Source organism: Scardinius erythrophthalmus (assembly GCF_964197995.2).
Source record: "Scardinius erythrophthalmus genome assembly, chromosome: 20".
In the NCBI taxonomy this organism is placed as follows: Eukaryota; Metazoa; Chordata; class Actinopteri; order Cypriniformes; family Leuciscidae; genus Scardinius; species Scardinius erythrophthalmus.
This window is the reverse complement of record NC_138240.1, coordinates 6,952,767-6,975,356: the sequence shown is the minus strand read 5'-3', so window position 1 is coordinate 6,975,356 and position 22,590 is coordinate 6,952,767. Positions and strand designations below refer to the sequence as shown.

Here is a 22,590-nt window from a genome sequence, read left to right as displayed (position 1 = left end):
CTTTTGCAGGCAGTGAGCGTACAGTAGCCATGAACTGTACATTTCAACTATTCAATAAGCCTATCTTCTTTTTATTGCGAAGTTACTTTGAAAGCTTTGTGCTATTCTGCTTTCCATAGCAAGTGAAGATGCCCCAGTTTTCTACACTGTACGTAAATCATATGTTCTTCTCAGGTGTGTGCGCGTGTCTGAATATAGCAGGTGCATAATTCTTACAAATGTTCGGGGAGCCGTTGGGTGTGGGCAGGTATGAGCCGGGCTTCCAGGACTTGGCTTTGAAACCTCTCTCACAGGCCGAACAGTCTTGCCCAGTGGTGTTGTGCTCGCAGTCGCACTGAAGGGTCCCGTCACGGAGGGAGCACTGACCAGCGTGGAGGTTACACTTACACCTGTGAAAACAGGGAACGGCGGACAATTAGCACGCTTGTTACATCGCAGCCACAGGCAAGGGTGAAAGCTGCGCCACCGAGGACGATTCCCACCTTTTATTAGTCAGGGTCACCTGAGGTATAGCTCATTAGCTCACCTACTTGGCTCAAGAAATCAGCTAGGCTAATTAGTGCAGCCAGACACCATAGCGCACGGCTAAAAACAGTACCTGTAGGGAATATTGTGGATTCTACAGATCTTTAGATCATGGCTGATGTGTAGTTAAAGAGAGAGGTTTTGGGCCAATGAGATTTCACTGTGGGCGGGGCTATCCAGTACACCGCTGGTTCAGGCCTGCTGGTTTTGTTGCTTATCACGGCCGGTTTGGACAAAATCTCAGACTTAGAGTTTTTTTTTCCAGTACAAATACGTGTAACATTCTCAACAAATCAATATACATTACTTGAGAAGCAAAATTACATAAGATAACAAGTCTTGTTTTCTGAAAAATTTATCTAAATTAAGTGACTTTACTCTAAACAAGGGAAAATGTCTGCCAAGGAGGTAAGAAATATAAACTTGTTCTCAATTTGAATTGTTTTTCTTACCCCATTGGCAGATATATAGCAATTTTTCAGAAAATAAGACTTAAATATCTTAAGTAATATGCTTCTCAAGTAAATATGTCTGGATTTGTCATAATGCACTGGCATGTTTTGTTTTTAGTCTAAAGTTAAAATCTGGCAGTGCAGTGTTGTTATTGTAACTATAAACTGTAAAAAAAAATAGTTCATTTATAATTTAAGTATAATTACTAAAATTACTCAAACTAAAACTAATGCTAAATAGACATTAAAAATACTAATTACCATACTTTAAATGAAAATGATTTAATAGTATACATAATACTAAAATAACACTGGTGTAGTAAGACAAAATACAATCTATGAAAACTAGAGTTATGTAGTGTTGCTTTTGAAGGATTTTTAGATGCCTTTACTGGAAAACAAGTGAAACAAGTCATTTTGTATGGTGTGTGTGGTCCTGAAAACTTCTGTCCACTCTTCTAGATATTAGTGTAATATTAAAGTAAACTTTGCTAGATGATTTCACTTGATGTTTCATCATTATCAACTCTTCTGTTTGTAAGCACTATAGAGGCTGTTTGTGTTTGTTGTAGATGCGGGTGAGTTTGATTCTTTTTGTCTCTGATGTTGGAGATAAAACTCTGGGATCTGTGGAGACGGTAAACAGCTTCCGTCTGCTCTACTCCAAATATAGCAGCCATCTACTGGGGGGAAGGGAATACCTCGAGAAAGATGGAACGAACAAAAGAGAGAGAGAGAGTGAGTAATGATTATCGCTAGTAATGAGAATAAATGGGGGATATTGAGATGGCCTTGCCTTGTCTCTCCTTATCGGTTGCTTTATAAGAAAAATCTGCAGTGCTCCACAAAATGTCGCTTCCCTCCTTAGAGTTTATGAGGAATGCTCTGGCTATCTGACAGCCGAGTTTAAGGATAGTTGAGATTAAAGGTCTGGGGAGGAAAGCAGGTTAGTATGGAAATGACGACTTTTGCAATTACAATCTCTCTAATCAAATGAGTGTGTAAATCCCAATGCTTCGGATTTTTTTTTTCATGCTCACTAGAGCGAACAGCAATCCATTTGCATGAAATATTTATGAAGCTGACCTATATATTTCCATGCGGACACCCCATAACCAAACCTTGTATTGCCGTATAATGAGGTCATACCTCGCCCTCTGAAGTTTCCCATGAAAAAAGTGATGCTATCCCAACATACGAAACTCCGGAATAAAATGCTGTCTTGTGCCTTGCTAGATTGCCGTAAAGCTATTTCTTGATTCCATGTTTTAATGTTTTTTTCCCCCCATTTAAGCATGAAAATGAAACTGTATATGTAATCTTAATTAAACACAGTGCACTGCATCTTAGTGCATATCTTAGTATGTAATTGTAGCTTTAAATATATATATATATCTGTTTCCAACCTGTCTGTTTCCACACCCTCTCGTTTACTACATCTCAAACATGTGTGATTTTACTTAATTTCATTTACTTTAATTAGGTCTTTCTTCGAAAGCCTGAGGAAACAGTTAAACTTCTACCACCCTCTTGAGGCCTTTAAGCCATAATTAAAACCCAGTGTCAATCACACACTCATTCATTGGTTTCTCTAAGACCAAGTGCCTATCAAGCTCCTATCATGACAAATTAATCAGCGGCGGACCACTTCGTTTCGGAGATCCTCGCCTTAAGGGAGACCTCTCTACTTTTGTGAGACAGCGCAGGATCTCAGACGAACGTTAATCAATTAAAGCACGGCAGGGTCTCATATCAATTTCTGACCAAATCCAGTGTGTGGGCTTTACAATCCTCTTATGTACAGATTGAAATTAGGACTCATCCTGTGAGGAGCGATGAGAAACGGATGAGAATGAGTCTTTGAATAATGTAGAGCACCGCGAGCAGATAAAGATGTGTTCTCAAGAGTGTCTTGCTCCATGTGTTTATTTTGCTTGGGTTGCATATTTGGGTGTTGATCCATCTATGGGCATGTTTTTTTTTTATTTATTTTTTTATGAAAGTCACATTTAAACTGTCTTGGAAACGTTTTACTGTGTCATCATGTGCACTACTATTCAAAAGTGTGGGGTCAGTAATAATTTATACTGTTATTCAATGATACTGAAGACTGGGGTAATGATGCTGAAAATTCAGCTTTGATCACAGGAATAAATTACATTTTAAAATATAATAAAATAGAAAATAGTTATTTTAAAAAAATATTTCACAATATTACTGTTTTACTGTAGGCTATCATTGATCAAATGAGTGTAAGAGGATTTTTTGAAAAATATTTAAAAATCATACCGCATACACCAAATCTTTAACCTTTAACTATTTTTCAAATTCCTTTATACTGTAAGATTTAGTTTTACTCTTGCCAGACCAAGAAATTCCATCATAAAAATATTGCATTTGAAAAATGAAGAGACACCAATGAAGGTGCATTCAGCACACTTAAACGTGTTAAATCAGGACTTGCATCCCAAATAAAGCCAGATTAGTCGCACCAGCGACTCATACAGGGCAGCTGCGGGAATCTAACATGCCGCGGAAAAAAAAACAGCGCTTGAAGTGATTCAAGGCCTTGGCAAAAACAACCCTAAAAAGAAATCTGTCTGGTTTGACAGCTGAATAAATGCCTGCTGGCGTTTTGTAAATGTGCATGGATAGTGAGTGTGAAAACTGCAAGCGATACGGACACTAGCTTGCAGATTGGTATGCATTCCTCATCATCATGAATATTCTAAATTATTGACACATCACCAAAAAAAAAAGCCACGTAGACAGGAAAGTCTTGTGATTAAAAACCAAGGACAGAAGAAATCATTTGTGATGCTGTTAAGGACAGAGAGGGCAAGGCCATTTTGCTCTTATTAAAAAGCTGGCATTATAGGGTGGATGAACCGGCCCGTGTGCATTTTTAGCGCAGAATGCAGCAAACCAGGCAATCTCTCTGCAGGTTTCAGGAGAACAGCAGGAGGCTTCCTGGGTCTCGGAAGGCAGGCGAAGTAACAGCATCTTTTTCTGGGGTGAATCTGTGTCGATCCAGGGCAGCTATATCCAGACACCGCAGGGCTGGGACCCCACTGCTCGGGACAGGAACAGATCTCATGGGCACGCTTGCTGCCAGGCTCTGCTGTTGGGATAGGATCAAACCCCTATCTGGCCATCTGTGACTGGAGAATCAGGAGTGTGTGATAAACATATGGCCCTTAATGCTCCGGCAAAACAGAGGAGCTAAAGGAGAGCACCAGTACTAACTAGTCAGCTGTTGTGGATTCTTCTCAAAGCTTCAGACTTGTGAGCTGCAAGCTGCGTTGGAAAGGCCTGGGAAAATGTAGCCTTCACCTTCAATGTAGATGTGTAAACATCAAAGAATTAGGGAATTTCAGTTGCAGTTCTGGGATAATTGCTGATCTAGGTTCAGTTTCCCACCCTAATGTAATTGGAAAGAAGGGAATAGCTGACGTGTAGTCTGCATGCACAGAATCACCCACACACAAATGTAAACATAGATGATAATGATGATGAACCTGGTGAAAATAAATTCACAGAGCACATCGCTTGAACTGTATCTTTATCCTAACTTAAAGTTTTTTGTCACTGGATTCATTAGATTTTTATTTATTATTCAGGTTGGATGTCTTGCTGATAAAAGAAAAATCATGCATATACGTTGTCACGATCCCTGTACTGTCTTGTGTTTTGTAGGACTTTTATGTTGAAGTATATTCTTAGTTCCCCATTGTTTCTGTGTTCACTTCCTGTGATTGGTTCCTGTTTTGCCTTGTACCTTGTTTGACACTATAGTTACCCTCATTAGTTCCCATGACATCAATCACCAACACTCTCTGCTTCATCCCTGCTTACACGTTACATATGTCTCCTTGTGTCGCTTAATTATCATTCTGACTTGAATACTTGTATGTGATCATTTTTGTAAATAACAATAATGCCAAAAATATTTGCCTAGGGTGTTTTGTATGAGGTATAAACAGTGTATAGATAGCATGCTTGCAACTTGAAGGCTTTACAGAATATGGCAGGAAATATTTTTTAAATGATTTTACGGAAAATGAGATAGAAGCAAGCTACATTCACCTACAGTAGACTTGCAGTTGGTTCACCATCCATCCCCCTATGAAACTGCTGTAAGTGCAATTTCTGCACAACATATGGTGACAAATGGAATTACAACCATAGTGATTGTTTCCAAAGAGGTTTCCCAAAGGTTTACGGTCAACAGATTAATAGATCGTAACATTTAGACTCTCACAAATCCTTCCCTCGCGGGTCAAAATGACCCGAAAGCATTCAAATTACACTTCTTAATTTTTTGTCCAAAAAGCTTATATAACATCATTTTGATCATATTTTTTGTCCTGCATTGTAAATATGTTGAAATCTTACCACTTCAGATCTGAGTGTTGTCTGCATTGTCACTGACTGATTTTGATTGAAAATTGTGGGGAAAACATTGCCCCCATTATGCTCCCCATTGCCCCAGTACATGTGTTCTGCATTGGGTATGTTCTATGGTCTCATCCCTTCATGACTGTGTGTGTTCTGGTTTATGCCAGTGTTTTTTGTTAGTTTAATTTTTTTTTTTTTTTTTTTTATGTCCCCATTATACCCAATTCATTCCTATGGGAGTCAAATTGACCCCAAAGGAATCTCTGAAGAGAGAAAGTAGTTTGCAAATTTGTTTAATTGATCAAACTAAATTAAAACAATTGAGAGCTCTAGTTTAAATAAAAAGTGGTAAAATCTGTAAAATATATATATATATATGTATCACATGAACATGTTTAGAATTCTACTGAATGTAATTCTCTGCCTGGAGCCCCTTTTTGACGTGAGTTTAAACCTGCCATTGCTTAGGTAATGAGGTTTTGGATAAATCTGCACAACTAAAGACAAGTGTGACGCAATTCTCCCCAGGGTGTCGTTTAGTCGAGGAACATTTATAGAATATCATTATGAGCATTTATGGCTTTATGGGATGCAGCGGCTAGATTTCTTTCAAGATTTGTTAAAAAGCGGCAAAGTCTGGTGCAAATAACGGGAGCACGGCGCACTGATGAATACATAGCAGTGGCACTAAACAAACACAGATAGACAGATAAAAGGCTGCCGCTGGAGTCCGTTGCTCTGAAGCAGCTGGAAGCTGCTGTTAATGGGAGCTTGATTGATTTTTCCCACAGTCCTCTCTCACGAGACACCCTGACTATTTATTCTCATTTGCACAGAAGCACTGCCAGGCTCATCATGAGGCACTTACGCAAACAAAAACGGATGGAGGAAAGACGAGGACAATCGGTGCCCGGAGAATCACCTCGGGCTGGCCTAGATTGGTCATTATCACTAGTACCCGACTGACTTATTACCTCCATTTTGAAGAGGACTGAGGAACAGCGCTGGAAGAGAATGTGGAGAAAGAGTGGCCATTAGTGAACGGTAATGTGCGTCTCCAAATAGGCTGTCCGGCCCATGAACTTGGGGTGTTTGAGAAAATGACCCGATTTGTTAACAAGCTCAACGTCTTGAGCCTCATACACCTTTTATTAGCAATGTTTTTTCCCCCATCCTTTATGGATGAGAGGTACAAATTGAACATGACAGCTCTCCAAAAATAAGATTCAACTCAGTTTACACGGTGTTCAGGCAGCGGATATTGATTTATAAGAATCGCTCACTATAGACCGATGTGGGTAATTGGCTTCAAAAGCTCTTTTCTCTTCCTCAGCCTAATCCTTTCACAGGACCCTGAAAGCTGTGCCCTCCTCTAACGATGCCCGATTCAGACTCCTCCGGTGGTGCGCCTCTCACAGAACTTCCTCGCCTCGCAAAGACGCCTGTTTACATATTCCTTATTATCGGCTCTCCAGCCCCTTCCCACATTTTTGAAGTATAGCAGCTAAAAAAAAAAGGTCAGCTCCACAATAGCGGATCTGTGGGTTAAAAGGCAGTCACGGGGAGTTCGTTTCTGAATGTCGTCTTTTATTTTTCTCTGCCTTTTTATTTTTTTCCTAGCCTGTGCCGAGGGAGCGGCTAATGAAAAATGCCCCGCTGTTTCCTCCCAATGCCTGAGAGAGCTGCCCATACAATAGTATCACTGAAGGGAGGCGGCAGGCCAGAGACCTCTCCTCTACAGCCCCGTTCCCCATCCTCCACGTAGAGGATTTGCAGTTAAAAGGTTGGAGAGACATGGGAGAGAGAGCGCTCCCCATGAGGCGAAAGGCCCTTCCTGTACCACAGCTACTGATTCGCAGACGACCTTGAAAGCTTTGGCACCGGCAGCTCCTGTAAATTATTCACACAGGATGCAGAAAAGGGCTTCTTTTGCACTCCTGCTCGAAAGGGCGGAAGCCCAAAGCAAGCACCACCGCCTCTCACGTGGAAGACACAGATTAACGGCACGGAGACGGTGAGGAAGGAAGACGGAGAGAGAGAGAGACAGAGTGGTCCTGTGCACATCAAAAAAAGTTGAAGGAGAGAAAGAATAAGGGAGGTCCCTTCATAATTAATTTCTCCCCCCCACGGAAACATCGCGATGGGGCCAATTATTGCCAGAATGTGACTCCATCGCCTGCTGCGTCACTGTCCACAGAGCTCTATCCTTTAGGCATCCTCATGATGCTGAATACAGTGAGATGGGCACACAGTTGTCTTCAAGCTGCTCGGTATTTCAAAACTAATTCTGTGCGATCTGTCCTTTCATAAAACTGCATTTCTGTGGAGATCAACCTATGTTAGTGACAGCACTTTAAAGTAGTAAAAAATACATTTCTATGAAAAAAAATGACTTTCAGGTTAAACATTTTTTTTAAGTATTTATAATACGGCCATTTGCATTTTGCAACCTGATATGATGTTGTACTTAACTCTTTCCCTGTCAGTGTTTTTGAAAGAAAGTTGCCAGCCAGCGCCAGCACTTTTGAACATTATCAATACTCTAGGTCTAATGTGGGCAAGTTTCATAAAAAAAAAAAAAAAAAAAAAACATTTTGAGCAAAATCGCGTTTCTTGTCAAAGACCTGGATCAATGATAAAAACATATAGATCGCTTCCATCTACACCCCAAAGCCTCACGGTCCTGGGTCGACATCTCATTCAGTAACATTTGGCAGTTTTGATTTATATGCTGTTTAATGTTGATGATCATGTTATTTTACATATGCATCTGCTTACATAATAAAACCAATAAAAAAAATATGTCAAGAAGCAGAAACAAGCGATAGTATATTATACTATCGCTTGTTTCTGCTTCTTGACATTTTTTTTTTTATCAGAAGATTCTGTACTCTTTCAGAAGATGCGTAATAGCGACCCCTACCGCATAACAGTGAAAACACGGAAAGCCAAAAAATTTCGTCAATGGCGGAAAAGTTAAAAACACACGTACTTAAAGTTAAAAACACAAAGTTTAGTTTACAGAAGGTGGATTCAGTGTAAAGTGTGCATGTCAGCTCTGGATTTTAGAACTTTTAGAAACATCTTTTCACTATGGATGTGTGAATCTTAAAATTAGAGTCATCAAAAATCGCTCTTCCGCAGATCATGGTGTTTATGATGTAATGTGTGGGCAAAGAAAAGCATTTAATGAAGCACATTTTTTGGTGCAGGAGGGATAGGGCCATTCCACTGAACAGGAACGTCCTGCTGTGATGGCGTTGCACTAGATACAGTCCCCATACAGAATGGCCGGATGAAATTTTGATGAGCGATGGCGTTCTGATGAAAAATTCTGTTTGCCTTCCTGGGACACCCCCTTTTATTCTGCGCCCCTAGGGTGGGGATCTGGGCAGCGGAGATATTTACGCCCGCGGTGCTTGCTTTCAGGGAGGCTGAACGACCCTAATAGAATTTCAAAGATCCCCTTGCGAATGACAAACTGAGGGAGGACAGTTTTCTGTTGTTCCCTCTTTCCCTTTGCTTGTGCTTTCTGCCTCCCTGATAACCTTTTAAAAATGTTTGCGCAAACGTAGTATCTTACACTGTAGGGAAATCCTGTCAAATTGACAGTAAAATGTGCAAGAAATTCAGTGTACATAATATTTGAAAACATTTAAACCATTATGGGAATTTTAATTTCTGTCTATTTAACTGAACATATTAGGGGGGAAAAGTGAAAAAAGCTTTTAATGTAAGGTCACAGAGTCATTTTGTATTCTTTCCCCTTTACAGACATAACAATCAGTCATTTGAAGACGTTGTTTCATCTTTGTCTTAAAGAGGTAAATACCTGAGCATTACACTATGAACCTTTTGTCAAAGAGACACTGGAAGCACACTTTCATGTCATGTTCGTGCTTGGAGTCTAACAAGATATACAACATAATTAGACGAGCTGATTGTGACATTGTTTGTGAATGTGTATTATTATGTATTTCAGAGTAAACATGAATGCATTTTACTTAGGGCTGTCAAAGTTAACATGTTAAATAAATTCCTGCCATTACTGCATGTTTGAACATTATAACCGTTTCTTTCTTGTCTTTGAAATTAACTAATCAAAACCTTTGGAACTGGTCAGGACATGTTTAAAGGGGGGGTGAAATGCTCATTTTCACTCAATCTCCTGTTAATCTTGAGTACCTATAGAGTAGTATTGCATCCTTCATATCTCCAAAAAGTCTTTAGTTTTATTATATTTATAAAAGAAAGATAGGCTGTACCGAGTCTTTCCGGAAAAAAACGAGCGTCTGGAGGCGGGCCGTGTGGGCGGAGCTAAAGCTGTGCTAAAGCGCCGAGCTAACAACACAGAGACATTTGAAGCAGTTTTTTCCTCACCGCCTGCGACCGCGAACCTTTATCATTGTGACTGCTCGATCCTTAAGCATTAGACGATCTGCAAATCCGTCGATCTGGGCTTTGTTTATAAAACAATCATCGTCGAAATGCAGGGAACAAGCTCTTACACAGCTCCGTTAATGATGCTCAAACTCCAAACAAACTCCATCCACTGGTCCCTTAACGCTGGGTTCTTTGGGAATCTGTGCAGGGTTGTCTTGCCCTGGCAACCAAAAACCCACTTCTTTGGTGACATTGACTTCCCAAATTAAGCCGAGCACAGCGCTTTGATGAGGTACTGCTTTCGCTCTCTTGCTCTGGTCTATGGATGCGCGCGCGCCCGCGGGTTTCCGGGAGAAGTGCCCTTAGGACCCATATAAGGAAATTACGCCCCAGCTGACGTCACGCAAACCCATACTCGAAAAAAACTTTCCGAAACTTGTGACAAACCGGAAGGACAATTTTTGGCACAGAAATACTCCTTCAAACGTACAATTTAATTTTTGAAACTTTGTCCATGTTTAGCATGGGAATCCAACTCTTTAACAGTGTAAAAATAGCATTTCACCCCCCCTTTAAAGCATCAACTACATGTGAAACACCGGTGGAGGACTGCAGACCAGCAGTAAAAACAACTTTACACATGTTAGAGCCAGTCCAAATGTGAGGAAGGTTGTGTATTATTCAGTCTTTGCACATTTGCATTGAGTTTCATGTTTGCGTTTCCCATTCGCTTGGATATAGTTAGAGAAATATATTTGTGCTATTGAGATGAGTTGAGATCACTTGTACTTTTAATTGCCAAACCCAATAAGTTTAAACCTATTATTTTAAGCCTTTTATTTCATGTTATTAAATGAAAATAGTGTTAGATTGTGATCACATTGATTTTGATAGACTGACTTTCCCGATTGCAGATTTTTTCTTGTGGGAGTAAAATTTGAAGGACATTTATGCAGGAAATTTCAGAAACAAAAGCTCAAAAAGTGCACAAAGCTCTGGTAATGGCTAATTGCATTAGACGTATTGTGAATGTCGTGAGGTGGGGTGGGGGGGCTTCTGAGGGGGTTTTCGATTTTCATCCATCATAAAAAGTGATGGCTGGGCTCAGGGTAAAAGGCATGGGTTAATTTAATCATACACAGCCACGAGAGTGCATCATTAGTCATATAATACCCACTTCTGTGCAGAAAGATGGATGAAAACAGACTCTAGTGGATGGGTTAGCTAGATCAATGCATATGTAAACAGACAAGTATTCGGCCGCAAACTAGAATGAAAATAAATGTTGGTTGATTCTTTGGGTTGGGTTATTGGATGGCTCTGGCTTGATCCAGCTCTCACAATCAGTTTGAATGCTGGCTTTGAAGGTGCCTTTTGATTGTCAGATATAGATGTCGATAGTTTGGGTGAAAAAAATCTTCAAATACCAAACTTATTTCAAAGCTTTCTTATATAGCTTTGATGCAAAATGCATCAACATATTGTATTTTCATTTCACAAGTCTTGCCTTAGCCATGAAATTGCACTTTGTACTTTTATCAAATTTCAAACTTCTCACCACCTGGGATTGTAGAAAACTCAGTAACATTCATCGTAGGATCCAAAATTGTTTAAAGGTGGAGTGAGTAATTGCTGCGGTACTCGCGCCAAATAACAGGATAGCAAAATTAGAAAAAAATTCATTTAATATTTGCAGCGCTTAAGCTTAATTCACTGAAGTTTTAAATGCGATAATTTAGAGATTTCAGTTAAGTCATTGTCATTCTTTAAGGAATTTGTATATAATTATAAGGAATTCGTATATATATATATATATATATATTAACATCACTGTTGTTGTTATTATTATTATTATTATTAATATGATTATTTTGATGTTTTTTTATATATTCTCCTACATGTATTCAAAGGCTGTGGAACAACTTTTACACTTTATATGGATGTATGTGTATGAATATATGTATGTATATATATATATGTATGTATATATATATATATATATATATATATATATATATATATATATATATATATATATATATATGCGTGTGTGTTTGTGTGTGTATCTTTGTTTTTTTTTATGGTTTGTTTTTTTGTTATGTAATCTCACCTTTGATTTTCTCAATAAAAAAAGTCGTTGTCATTCTTTTCAGTTCAGACACACCGCCGTTCTATGTAAATGAGGCTCATTACAGACTGTGGCTTTCTGCAATTAAAGTTGGCATTCATGCTTCCTTCACGTGCTATCAGAAATTTCCTACTTCCTTCTTCTGAAGTTGTGATTACAAGCTCGTCGCGTTCAAGTGCTTTTTTGTCGTAGAGAATAGAAATCATGGCGGAAACCAGGTTTATTCTTGCCTATTTCTTTGGGAAATCTTAATAAAACCAACCTGTATTTTGAAGCTATTTAATTTTGAATAAAATGTAGCATCCCATTCGTTGATAACAATATTACCATTCACTGTGCTATCTAGATAGTCTGTGCTGACGATACTGGAATTTTGGTCGAATACATGCTATTTTTGCTGTGTATAAATTTGGTTGTTTATATAAATATGCACTACAAGACGAGGCGATGTAGCTGTTGTGGAAAAAACTAATGAAGTCACAGCAGCAATTGTTCTCCTCCCCCCATGATTGATATTTATGGCACGCCTAACTCAGTTATCAGTTTCCCAGTAAATATGACCTGAGAGGGCAATAATGTCCAAATATTCCGATAGCACATGAAGGCAGCATCTATCTATTTTCTAAATGCATGTTATTGATCTGTTTCTGATTCATCCATGCATGTTACTTTTTTTTTGTTTTTTGGTAAGCAAGTTTGAATTAAACATAACTCGATCTTCCCGTGAAACGACAGACTTCTCTCTGGTGACGTGTGCAGGACTTCTCCAATCATTTAGACCGTTTAAACCCCGCCCCTTTCTTACAGTCGTCTGCAAGCTCGCATTTAGGTCCGCTTCCATCCAATCAAAAACCAATAGATACAGTAGAACCAAGTCCCCATCCAACTTTTTTGTCTTTTTTGATAATCCATTTCACTCAGATGTACGTCACATTAAAGAAGAAGGTATCTGTTGCTACTTCTGTTGCGTCGCACATTTAACATCGTGCTCATTTAATTTAAAAGACATTTGTGTACATTTTTATAGTTTATGGCTACAGATATTACTTCAATGATGTTTTAAAAAACAGGTTTATTGAACATCCCATTAGCTGGACAACCAATACTCCCGCCCCAAACTCACTCAAATTGTTGAGCCTTCCTATGTCAATCTGTTTGGATGCTCAAACAAACAGAGCGATGTCAGTGCCGAAGTACAATGGACAACTCTGTCAGTAACTTGCAATTTTATGTTCCAACCACAGATGGCAATAGAGTGGCCAAAGTTCTGTAGTGCAGCTGGTACAGGAGAAAGAATTACACACTTCAGGTTAAGAGGTAATTCAGTGTAATACTCAACATTTATAAACTGCTATGTCTTTACATCTGTTTTTTTATTTTTTATTTTTTATAGTAACTGTGTTTAAGATGCCTAAACGAGTATGATTGCAGCTAACATAGCTACGTTCAGACTGCAGGTAAATGTGGCCCAATTTTTTCTTTTTGTGATTCAGATCTGTTGTCATAAGTCTGTGCTCATGGGAGTCACTTTTACATATCCGACGTTATCAAGACAGTTGTGAAAGATAGTTAGGGAAGGACAGTGATGTCAGAGCTCATAAGTATTACAGTGACAGCACTGTTAGAAAAATCTGTAGAAATTACAGTATTACTGGCAGCTACTTGCCAGTAACTTACTGTAGATTTAAATTGATGTTATTTACTGGCAACAATTTGTTCAAAATTAAATGAACATTAAACATTAACAAGTCTTTATCTTTACAGAATAAAACTAAAATAACATCATCACGCAAAGCATTCTGGGAAACAAAATCTGAAGGAAAAAAAACAGAAAAAGGTTGATGAAGATTTCTGGTTCCCAGAATGCTTTGCATTAGATTGTTATTTTATAATTTTATTCTTTAAAGACAAAGACTTGTTAATGTCTAATGTTCATTTGAACAAACTGTTGCCAGTAAATAACATAAATTTAAATCTACAGTAAGTTACTGGCAAACAGCTGCAAAACTACAACAAATTTTTTACAGTGAGCTCTATATACAAGCAAAACACGAGGGCTCATATCATAAATGTTTAAAAAGTGTCTTCCTCTTTGTTTGTTTTAAATTGCCTGTGCATAAATGTACTGGCTTCCACGGCAGATCACACTATAACTAAAGACTTAATCACTTACTTTAATTTCCTCCGTGCTGCGTGACATCTTTTTATTGTTCTTTTGCGCATGCGGATCAGTTCAACAGTGTGAACAGGTATACAAAAAAATCTGATCTGAGCAATAAATCTTAATTGCACTAAGGCTCACAGTGTGAACGTAGCCAAAAAGACTGCAGGGGCTTAGGAGACCATGCCATCTGAATTTCGCACAGCCAGTAACCCACAGTATTTTTTTTTTCACTCTTACTCTGTGTGTTTAATAATATATCTTTGCATATGTTACAGCAGTGAGCATGCAGGAAGAGAGGAAGCAAGCCTGAGTTTGCGCCCCTGGCCGCTTTGCTAATGTAACCTTAGCAGAAGAGTAACTCAGGCCAAGGACTCATCTTTGATGGTCAGCGCTGATGGTGTTCGGCTTTTTAGAAGCAAACTCGCGGAGCTCCTGTGGGAATACTGTAAGAGCAGCTCTGCCAAGACCTGAGCATTTATAATACATTCTCCGCTCTGCTTCTAACTGTACAGACGTATTGCTAGCATAATCTTCACCTAAAAGTAGGGCAAGTATTACATCACACGAAAGCAACTGCAGACAAAAGCAAAAATTGCAGATCACACATGCGCCCACGCAACGCAGTGTGGTGAAAATCATGATCAAATACACCAATGATGTTTAAATGGAACTGAAGACATAAATAGTGGGCATTTGAAAATTGCCTGTGAAATGATTCCTCTTTCTTGTGCTGGCTGAATTCACTATTCTTGATTGCTGTTAGGGTTTAAGAATTTTAACAAATCCCTAACGCTAAATATTAAACTTGTGTACAACGGGAAAAAAGAAAAACATAGGCTACTGATATGATGTTAATATAACAATTTTAAAGTGCAAAATCTGGTTTGTATCTTTATAATACAGTGGCAAGCACCAAAAAGCACAGGTGGTAATGAGAAAGCCACATTTGGAATCAAAGCTCATCACAAGTAGCTTTTCCACAACCTGAGGTAAGTACTAGTGTATAGAAGGTGTACAGTGTCATACACACAAATACAAAGCACCATCATGGTAACACACGACACTAAAATAATGCAATAAACATTAATTTAACAACATAAGATATACTGTAACATAAAACCCTAATGTACAAAATACAGTCATTTCAATGAAAAACTAAATGAAATGAGTGTCAATTTAAAAAAATTATCTGTAAATTATAAGATGACTTGTTCTTTTTTACTTCCAACAACTGCAATTGTAAAAATATTTCACTGTAAAATGATATGAAATGCCCTTTTAGATTGATTAGTTTTTCACCGTATATAGTGTATAAAAGTATACTTTCCGTTAATCAATTAACAGGTTGTACCGTACCATTTTTACACTTTTTACCATAAATATACTGAATTTGTTTACTGTGTACATACTCCATGTGACTAGTTGAGTTGTGCTATAGCTTTTCTAACGTCTCGGTTACTAATGTAACCCTCGTTCCCTGAAGGAGGGAATGGGAGACGTAACGTTGAAGTGACAACGTAATTGGGATCACTTCAGGGAGCTCTATCAACTTCGAGTGTATACAGAACAAGCCAATGAATGTTGGCGTGCGTGAATCGCGTCATGTATTCGCTCCATGTGGAGGGATGCGGGTGCCATTTGGAGCCCCGTCTCTGAAAGAGCAGGTCCTCTCTCTCAGAGGAATGGGCCAGGGAGGGGCTGTCGCGAGGAGCACTAGTTCCGGGAACCAGGTCCGGTTGGGCCAATATGCCGCAACGAGCAAGACCTACTCCTCGTCCTCCCTGACTTTGCACAGGGTCTGTGCAAGAAGGCTCCCTGGGGGAAATGCATATTTGCATAGGCCCTGGGGCCCGCTGTGGCCTTCAGGTTTCAGAAACTGCTCTTTTTTTTAATTGTGGGAACAAAAACAAAAGGAAACAAAAGATTCTCGGCCCAGCCCTCCCCCGGGGGAAGGATCGGCGTATTCACCATCTCCTGAAGAGCAGTCTGATCCACCTCTGGGTTGCCCGTCTCAGAGTTGTTTACACCTTCGATTACCTCCTGATTTGGCAGCGGCCTGGACGGGCGGGGTCGACTTCCTGCGGCTTGCACCACGCTGAGGCCTAGGTGGTTGCTGCTGCTGAGGCTTCGCGGGAGCGGAGGACGCCGCAGAAGGTCGAACTCGGCGACGAGCAGACAGAGGGTCTGCGGTACCCTCTGGGGAGATCCACATACCCCTTAGCTGCTCCGCCATCGACGGTGATGAGGAGGGACTATACAGTGCCACCCACGACCTAGTGAGCTCCTCATGCTCTTCTCCTCCGGGAAGAAAGGCACCGGGGCGGTGCGCTGAGAACCAGCACGGCCCGCCCCAAGAAACCAATCATCCAACCGAGAAGGTTCGACCCGGGAAAGCATAGCCGGCCATTCTGGATCTTACTCCGGCAACGCTTCACTCCCTGAAGGAGCAGGGAGTCGAATCCTCATCTCCAGAGGACTGAAGCTGCCCCTCCGATGCTGCGACCGACATCTGATCATCAGGAGGAGCCCCAAAAGACACGACTGGTCGTTCATGAGAAGGACAAGCACGCTCTTTTGGAAGCTCCAGTGGTGGCCGTGTTTGAAAGGCGTGAGGGGTCCAAAATAGACACCAGATTGTTAGAATTTCCAACCTTGCAGAGTCTCTTCTTGCAGCACTATGAAGTAACAACCTCTCGGCTCCGAAGTGAAAGACAGTGTGTGTATGCGCTCGCTACCTGTTTATACCCGTGCTGCGATTCATGCACGCCAATGTTCATTGGCTCGTTCTGTAGACACTCGAAGTTGATAGGGCTCCCTGAAGTGATCACAATTATGACGTTACGTCGAACGTGAGCGACTGATAGGGAATCAGATTTAGCATTTTCGCCTTGCAGATGCGACGTGCAAAAGCAGATAGAACCCATTATAATCAGTGATGCTGTCTACATTGGATGACAAATTCTATTTCTGATCTACTTCAAACGCTCTCGTTACTTCTCACATGAAGAATAAATGGATTTGGAACATTCGCTTTGTAGTGTCTACTGTAGACAGCTTCAAGCTGTTGTGTCCAGTGTAGAAACGGTGTTAGTAACCGCTATTGCAGTGGTCAGCAATAATACTGTATCTGGCCTGCGCCCGCAGCCAGATTATTTTGATAGCGGCTGGTTCTGAAATAGATCTGTCATGACAGCAACAGTTACTCACAATCACTTCATCTTTAGTGATTGTGCCTTCAAAATAAAAGTACGAGAACGTTTTTGCAGCAATGTTTTATTTTGAGATGAATTGAGAGCTTTTAATTTGAAAAGTTCTGAAAGACATTCAAAAGAGTCTGTGGATCGCTTCGTTGCAGACACACCGGCTTTGCACTCACAAAACTAGGTAAGATGAATGCATAGTTGTCTTTCCATTCTTCTTTGTATGCCCTATTTTCGCTGTCAACTTTCCTCTTTAGACTCTTTGATAGTGCCATTTTCTCTCACCAGCTAGCTTAAATGTTAACATCAATCTGCGCACGACGTAAATGCATACCTCCAGCACACAAACAATAAAAAAAAAAAAAAATGCTTAGTTTAGTACGTGAAGATGCCAAGGAATAATTGTAAAACAAGGCTACGTCAAATAATTATTACAATAAGTAAGGCTCCATTGTGTAACAAGCAAATTAAAATGATACACATTTATTATTCACAATATGAAAAACATAGTTCGTTAAGAGCATGACTCATGCCATTAATGGGCTTACTCAAGTCCTCTTTTATTTTTTTAGTTATTTTTATCCATTCCGCATCTCCCACATATGTGTTTTAGCAAGGCGATCTGTGTTGCAAGTTGGTGAATGAAGATACTTGCCAGGTTACGTGTCACTACTGCTTTATTAATTTATCTGGTGTAAAACCTGGACAACGCCACACAAATGTGGCTTTTTGTTAATGATACTATGGGATAATCCTACTACAGGATTTAACACAGAGTAACAGCTCCACTCACAAAAGACACTGTATCAGTCTGTCACAGGCAATTCTAGTTGAATTCATCAATTATGCATAAAAATATACTTGTCATTGAATCATTCATTCAAGAAATTCGTTCAAAAACGCTGATTCATCCAGTAATGAAACAAGTGATGTATTTACGAGTGATCATTGAATCATTCAGTTCATTCAGAATAATTAAACATTTTAAATAGACTGCAGCAATTAACATTTTGTCAGAACTTCTAGTAAATGACATGATATTTTGTGTCTGTTCAGCATCGTGGGAGAATAATGATCTCTGTTTGAAACAAAAAATCCAGAATTGTGCAACTCTACCACATAGCGTACCTGAGCAACCACCCAGAACACTAGCAGAAAATGTAACAAAAAAAATTGTTTACTAAATGTAATTCTATAGAAGGAACCCAAAGATTGCATATTCTTTCTATACTTCAAACCTTGCAGATTTTTTTTTTTTTCTGCTGTGGGACTATTGGCTCAGTATGGTAAGAGATGCACACTAAACAAGATGAAAAAAGAGAATGTGAGATTAAACCAAACGTGCATGAAAACACAGCACACACTGAAGCATGGAGCTCGCTCAAGGCTCTGTCCAAAGGAAACTTAGCTCGTGCTTGCCTCTTCAGATGTGTCCGACTGCCTTTGAGAGGGGGGCTTCATTGATCTGTTGACACAGCTCTGTTGCCCAAAAAAACTACTTGCATGACTGCCCTCAGAGACTTTCAAGCGTTCATTTTTACAGATTTTTTGTTGTTGTTTTGTCATATTCTTTTGACAAAAAATTTACTTGAAAGGTAGTAAATATTTTGTCATGTCTCATTCATTTTAGTCCAGTTACCTCTGAATGAATTGGTATATTTTAAGTCAATGTAAATAGAAAAAAACATGTGAATCTAACAGTCTCAACTATCATCAAATATTTAATTTAAATGTGTCAAACATACAGTACAGTTCGAAAGTTTAGGGGTCAGTAAGATTTTTTGTTTTATAATTTAATAGTTTAATTCAGCAAGGACACATTCATTTAATCAAAAGTGACAGTAAAGACATATATAATGTTATTTTTTTTTTTATTTTATCTAAATGCTGTTCTTTGGGGGGGGGGGCATTGATTTATTTGATTTATTATCAATTTCAACATTGATAATAAATGATTCTTGAGCAGCAAATCAGCATATTAGAATGATTTCTGAAGGATCATGTGACACTGAATACTGGAGTAATGATGCTGAACATTCAGCTTTGCCATTACAGGAATAAAAACCATTTTAAAATGTATTTAAATAAAAACCAGTTATTTTAAATGTTAAAACAGTTATGTTTTTACTGTATTTTTTTTTTTTTTATCAAATAAATGCCACCTTGGTACTTCTTTCAAAAACATTCAAAAATCTTACTGACCCCAAACTTTTGAAAAGTAGTGTAAAAGTGTCCATGTTTGCAAGACTTAAATGTCCCATTGCATGGATTATTTTATTATTTTAGAATGTTTCCTGGGGTGCCCTTATAATGTTAGTATGTTTTTTAGATCAAAAGTTTTTTGAAATTTAGAAATAAAAAGCATATTTCCTAGCCTGATTTTAGCCTCTGACTTGAACGCTCTGTTTAAAGGGGCGTGTCTGCTGTGAGACTTCAGTGTACACGCCCACTGCTGTGATTGGCTGACATGCTTGCATATGAAATATCTCGCATTACATGTGGAACTCTCTCGAAAACTTTTACTATTACAGCTATTATACGTTTTTACTATTAGAGCTATCGGGATTAACGAATCGTGAGAAGTTTTTTAAGTATTTAGATCTATTCCCATCACATAAAAGGTTGCAGTGATGAGCATTGAGCAGATGACAGCCTGTTGATCGCATGAATGAAGATCTTATCATTGCAATGCAGTTTCTGCACTCTCATTAATGCTTTCACCAATGCAAACATGAGGTAAGTACAGTAAAAGCTTTGTTGTGCAGTGTAACAGCGTCATTGATGATGTGTGATTGACAGCTTGGGTGATTGGAAAGGGATTGTTCTTTGATCGCTTTCTGTATATATATTAATCACAGTTTAAGATTATTTTCATCCTACTAAGAGAAACGACGTGAAGTTGATCGTTTAGTCACTGGCTTGATTTACTGATGCATAAACAGTATTGAACGACTTTGAGAGAAAGATTATCTGTCTGAACTTGAACAATTACACATCAGAAATTCACATAACCCACTGGTTTTCAGAGGCTCGGATGAAGGAACTAAAAAAAAATACTTTTGTGTTCATTTGTACATCCAAACACTGAGCAATTGTCATTTTCTCATGGGCGGGCCAAATTCTCTTTGCGGGCAAAGAAGAGAAAGGGGAGGTAACCTTTCCCCTTATGACGACATAAGGGGAAGATTTCTCGATTCGCCCGTCTGAGCTTTCATTTTCTCAAAAATACCCAGGGCTTGGTTTACACCCATCAAAACGTCTAGCCACTGGGGGACCATAGGCAGGCTATAGGGAAACTCATATTAAGGTTATAAAACCTCATAAAGTGAAATTTTCATGCAATGGGACCTTTAAGCTTCTGAAATAACATGAGTAGCATATAATGAGTATACTTACTTGGTATACTACAGGTTACTGTGTTGTGTTATTAATCACATTAAATATTTATAAGTTATATGTGTGCAAAAATTTTAATAAACATTTTTCTATGTAATTTTCTTGTCTCCCGGCAGGACTCTCCATTTCTGTTGATGTCACTCACAGTAGGCAGTACAGGCTGTTGGACAATGCTAACCAATAACCAAACAGCTATTTAACTTGGTCTGGCTCCATTGTGGTATGTAACACAATCCAATCAGTTCCCTGTGGATGAAATCAAGTCCTGTTTGCATTTTCACTTAGAAATATGTTACATTATATAAAATGGTTTGAGAATGACTATTCAAGTTGATTTTAAGAAGCTAGATGGGAATATCAACACCAGCATCCAGAACACAACATGTGCTAGTGTTTTCAGCAGGGATGTCGACGATGGGCAAACGATGGCCTGTCAGGTCATTCACGGCACAGTGCACTGTAGACACTAAGCAACTGTCAGCACGTCTGTATATTGACAGATCCCAGCTGAACAAAGTAACATATCACAAAAGCTAAGCCGATAAGATAGGCGTGTGACTGTCTATGTCCACGGTTGTCAAACTGGGGTACGCGTACCCCCAGGGGTACGCGGACTGATTTCAGGGGGTACGCGATATAGGGCTGTGCCGGTAATCTTGACAAACGCGCCACCGCGGTGGCTGAGTATTAAGTAGAAATAGAACCGACGCCTATTTTTCACGCGACACGCAAGCGTCTTGGAAGCGTTTCCAAGCAAAGTTGAATAGGAAAAGGAACATTTTGACACGAATACATATTAATAAATGTCATGTTGATGTTTGAAAGTGTCTGGGGTTTGACAAAAATGCAAATATAAATGCAATTTAAAAAAATACTACCGGCGGTGGTTTGCCAAAAATATGAATGCTGTTTTACATTAATATTATGACACACAAAGCTTTGTTTACAAAAGAAATAATAGGTTAGCATTAGCAATTAAATGTTATATCGCAGCCATGGAAAAGTTTGAATTCATGACGAATGAGAGAGTTGTGCGTGAGCCCATAAACTTAAGCTTTTTCGGCTTTGAATTCTGGTTTGCGATCTGGTCACCCGATTATTAGTGAATTTAAAAATATTCCATTAGTTATTCCTTATAGAAAGCTTGAATTGTCTACTTTTAAACAAAACAATTCAAAACGAAAATAAACCGACTACATATCCGTATGAAGTGCATTTCTCTCTATAGGCGCGTTCACTGCGAAGATAACGAGTCAGCATCGTCAACTTCATCTTTGCAGCCCGACACTGACACAAAAAAAATAAACACTTTATTAATAACTATTCAAATGTCTCATTCCTATATTTGACACATTCATAATCATTACTTTTGCCGGCTCTTTGTGACAGCTGTTATGTGCGTTATTGGCAGCGTCACCCTCTGGTTACATGAACGCATCTCCACCGCATCAGCACCAGAACATGGAGATTTTATTTTAGAGAATGATCGCACAACAGACATTAGAACATTAGATATTCTATAATTAAATCAACTAATCGAATATTCAAAAATCGTGACTCAACCCTGCATGGAATCTCTTGTTTCTTTTCCCATATCTTCACTCGCGTCTCACCCATTTCCAAAGGGGATGAGGCATAAAGTTTCTTCCTTTGTTCGCTTTTAGGTCAATTATTTTCGTATTCTTTACTGTGTTAAAGTAGAAAAACGCTGTAGGACAGATAGCCTACATTTTTACTTGTACGTCAAATTCTTTTTAACTCAGTTTAATTGGTAAGGCGCGTCAAGTTCATTTGTAAAGCGCGTTTCACACGCGCGGGTGATTTTAGTTTGGCTTTCTCTGGCAGCGCAATATCAAACATAGCCTAAATGCCTTGCCCTTGTGGAAGATAGAATTCGCTCTTCATACCTTTTACGAGTAGAAAACATGAAGATATCAGAAAATA

The 22,590-nt window shown here is 39.1% G+C and overlaps 1 protein-coding gene across 1 annotated transcript in view; it reads right to left on the bottom strand.

Moving 5' to 3' along the window:
• Positions 1 to 22,590, bottom strand: part of ntng2a (netrin g2a) — a 65,611-nt gene that overhangs the window by 25,390 nt on the left and 17,631 nt on the right. Inside the window, exon 4 of the mRNA XM_081350136.1 lies at positions 217 to 389. Coding sequence (XP_081206262.1) covers positions 217 to 389 — 173 coding nt within the window. The remainder of the gene's footprint in view (positions 1 to 216; positions 390 to 22,590) is intronic.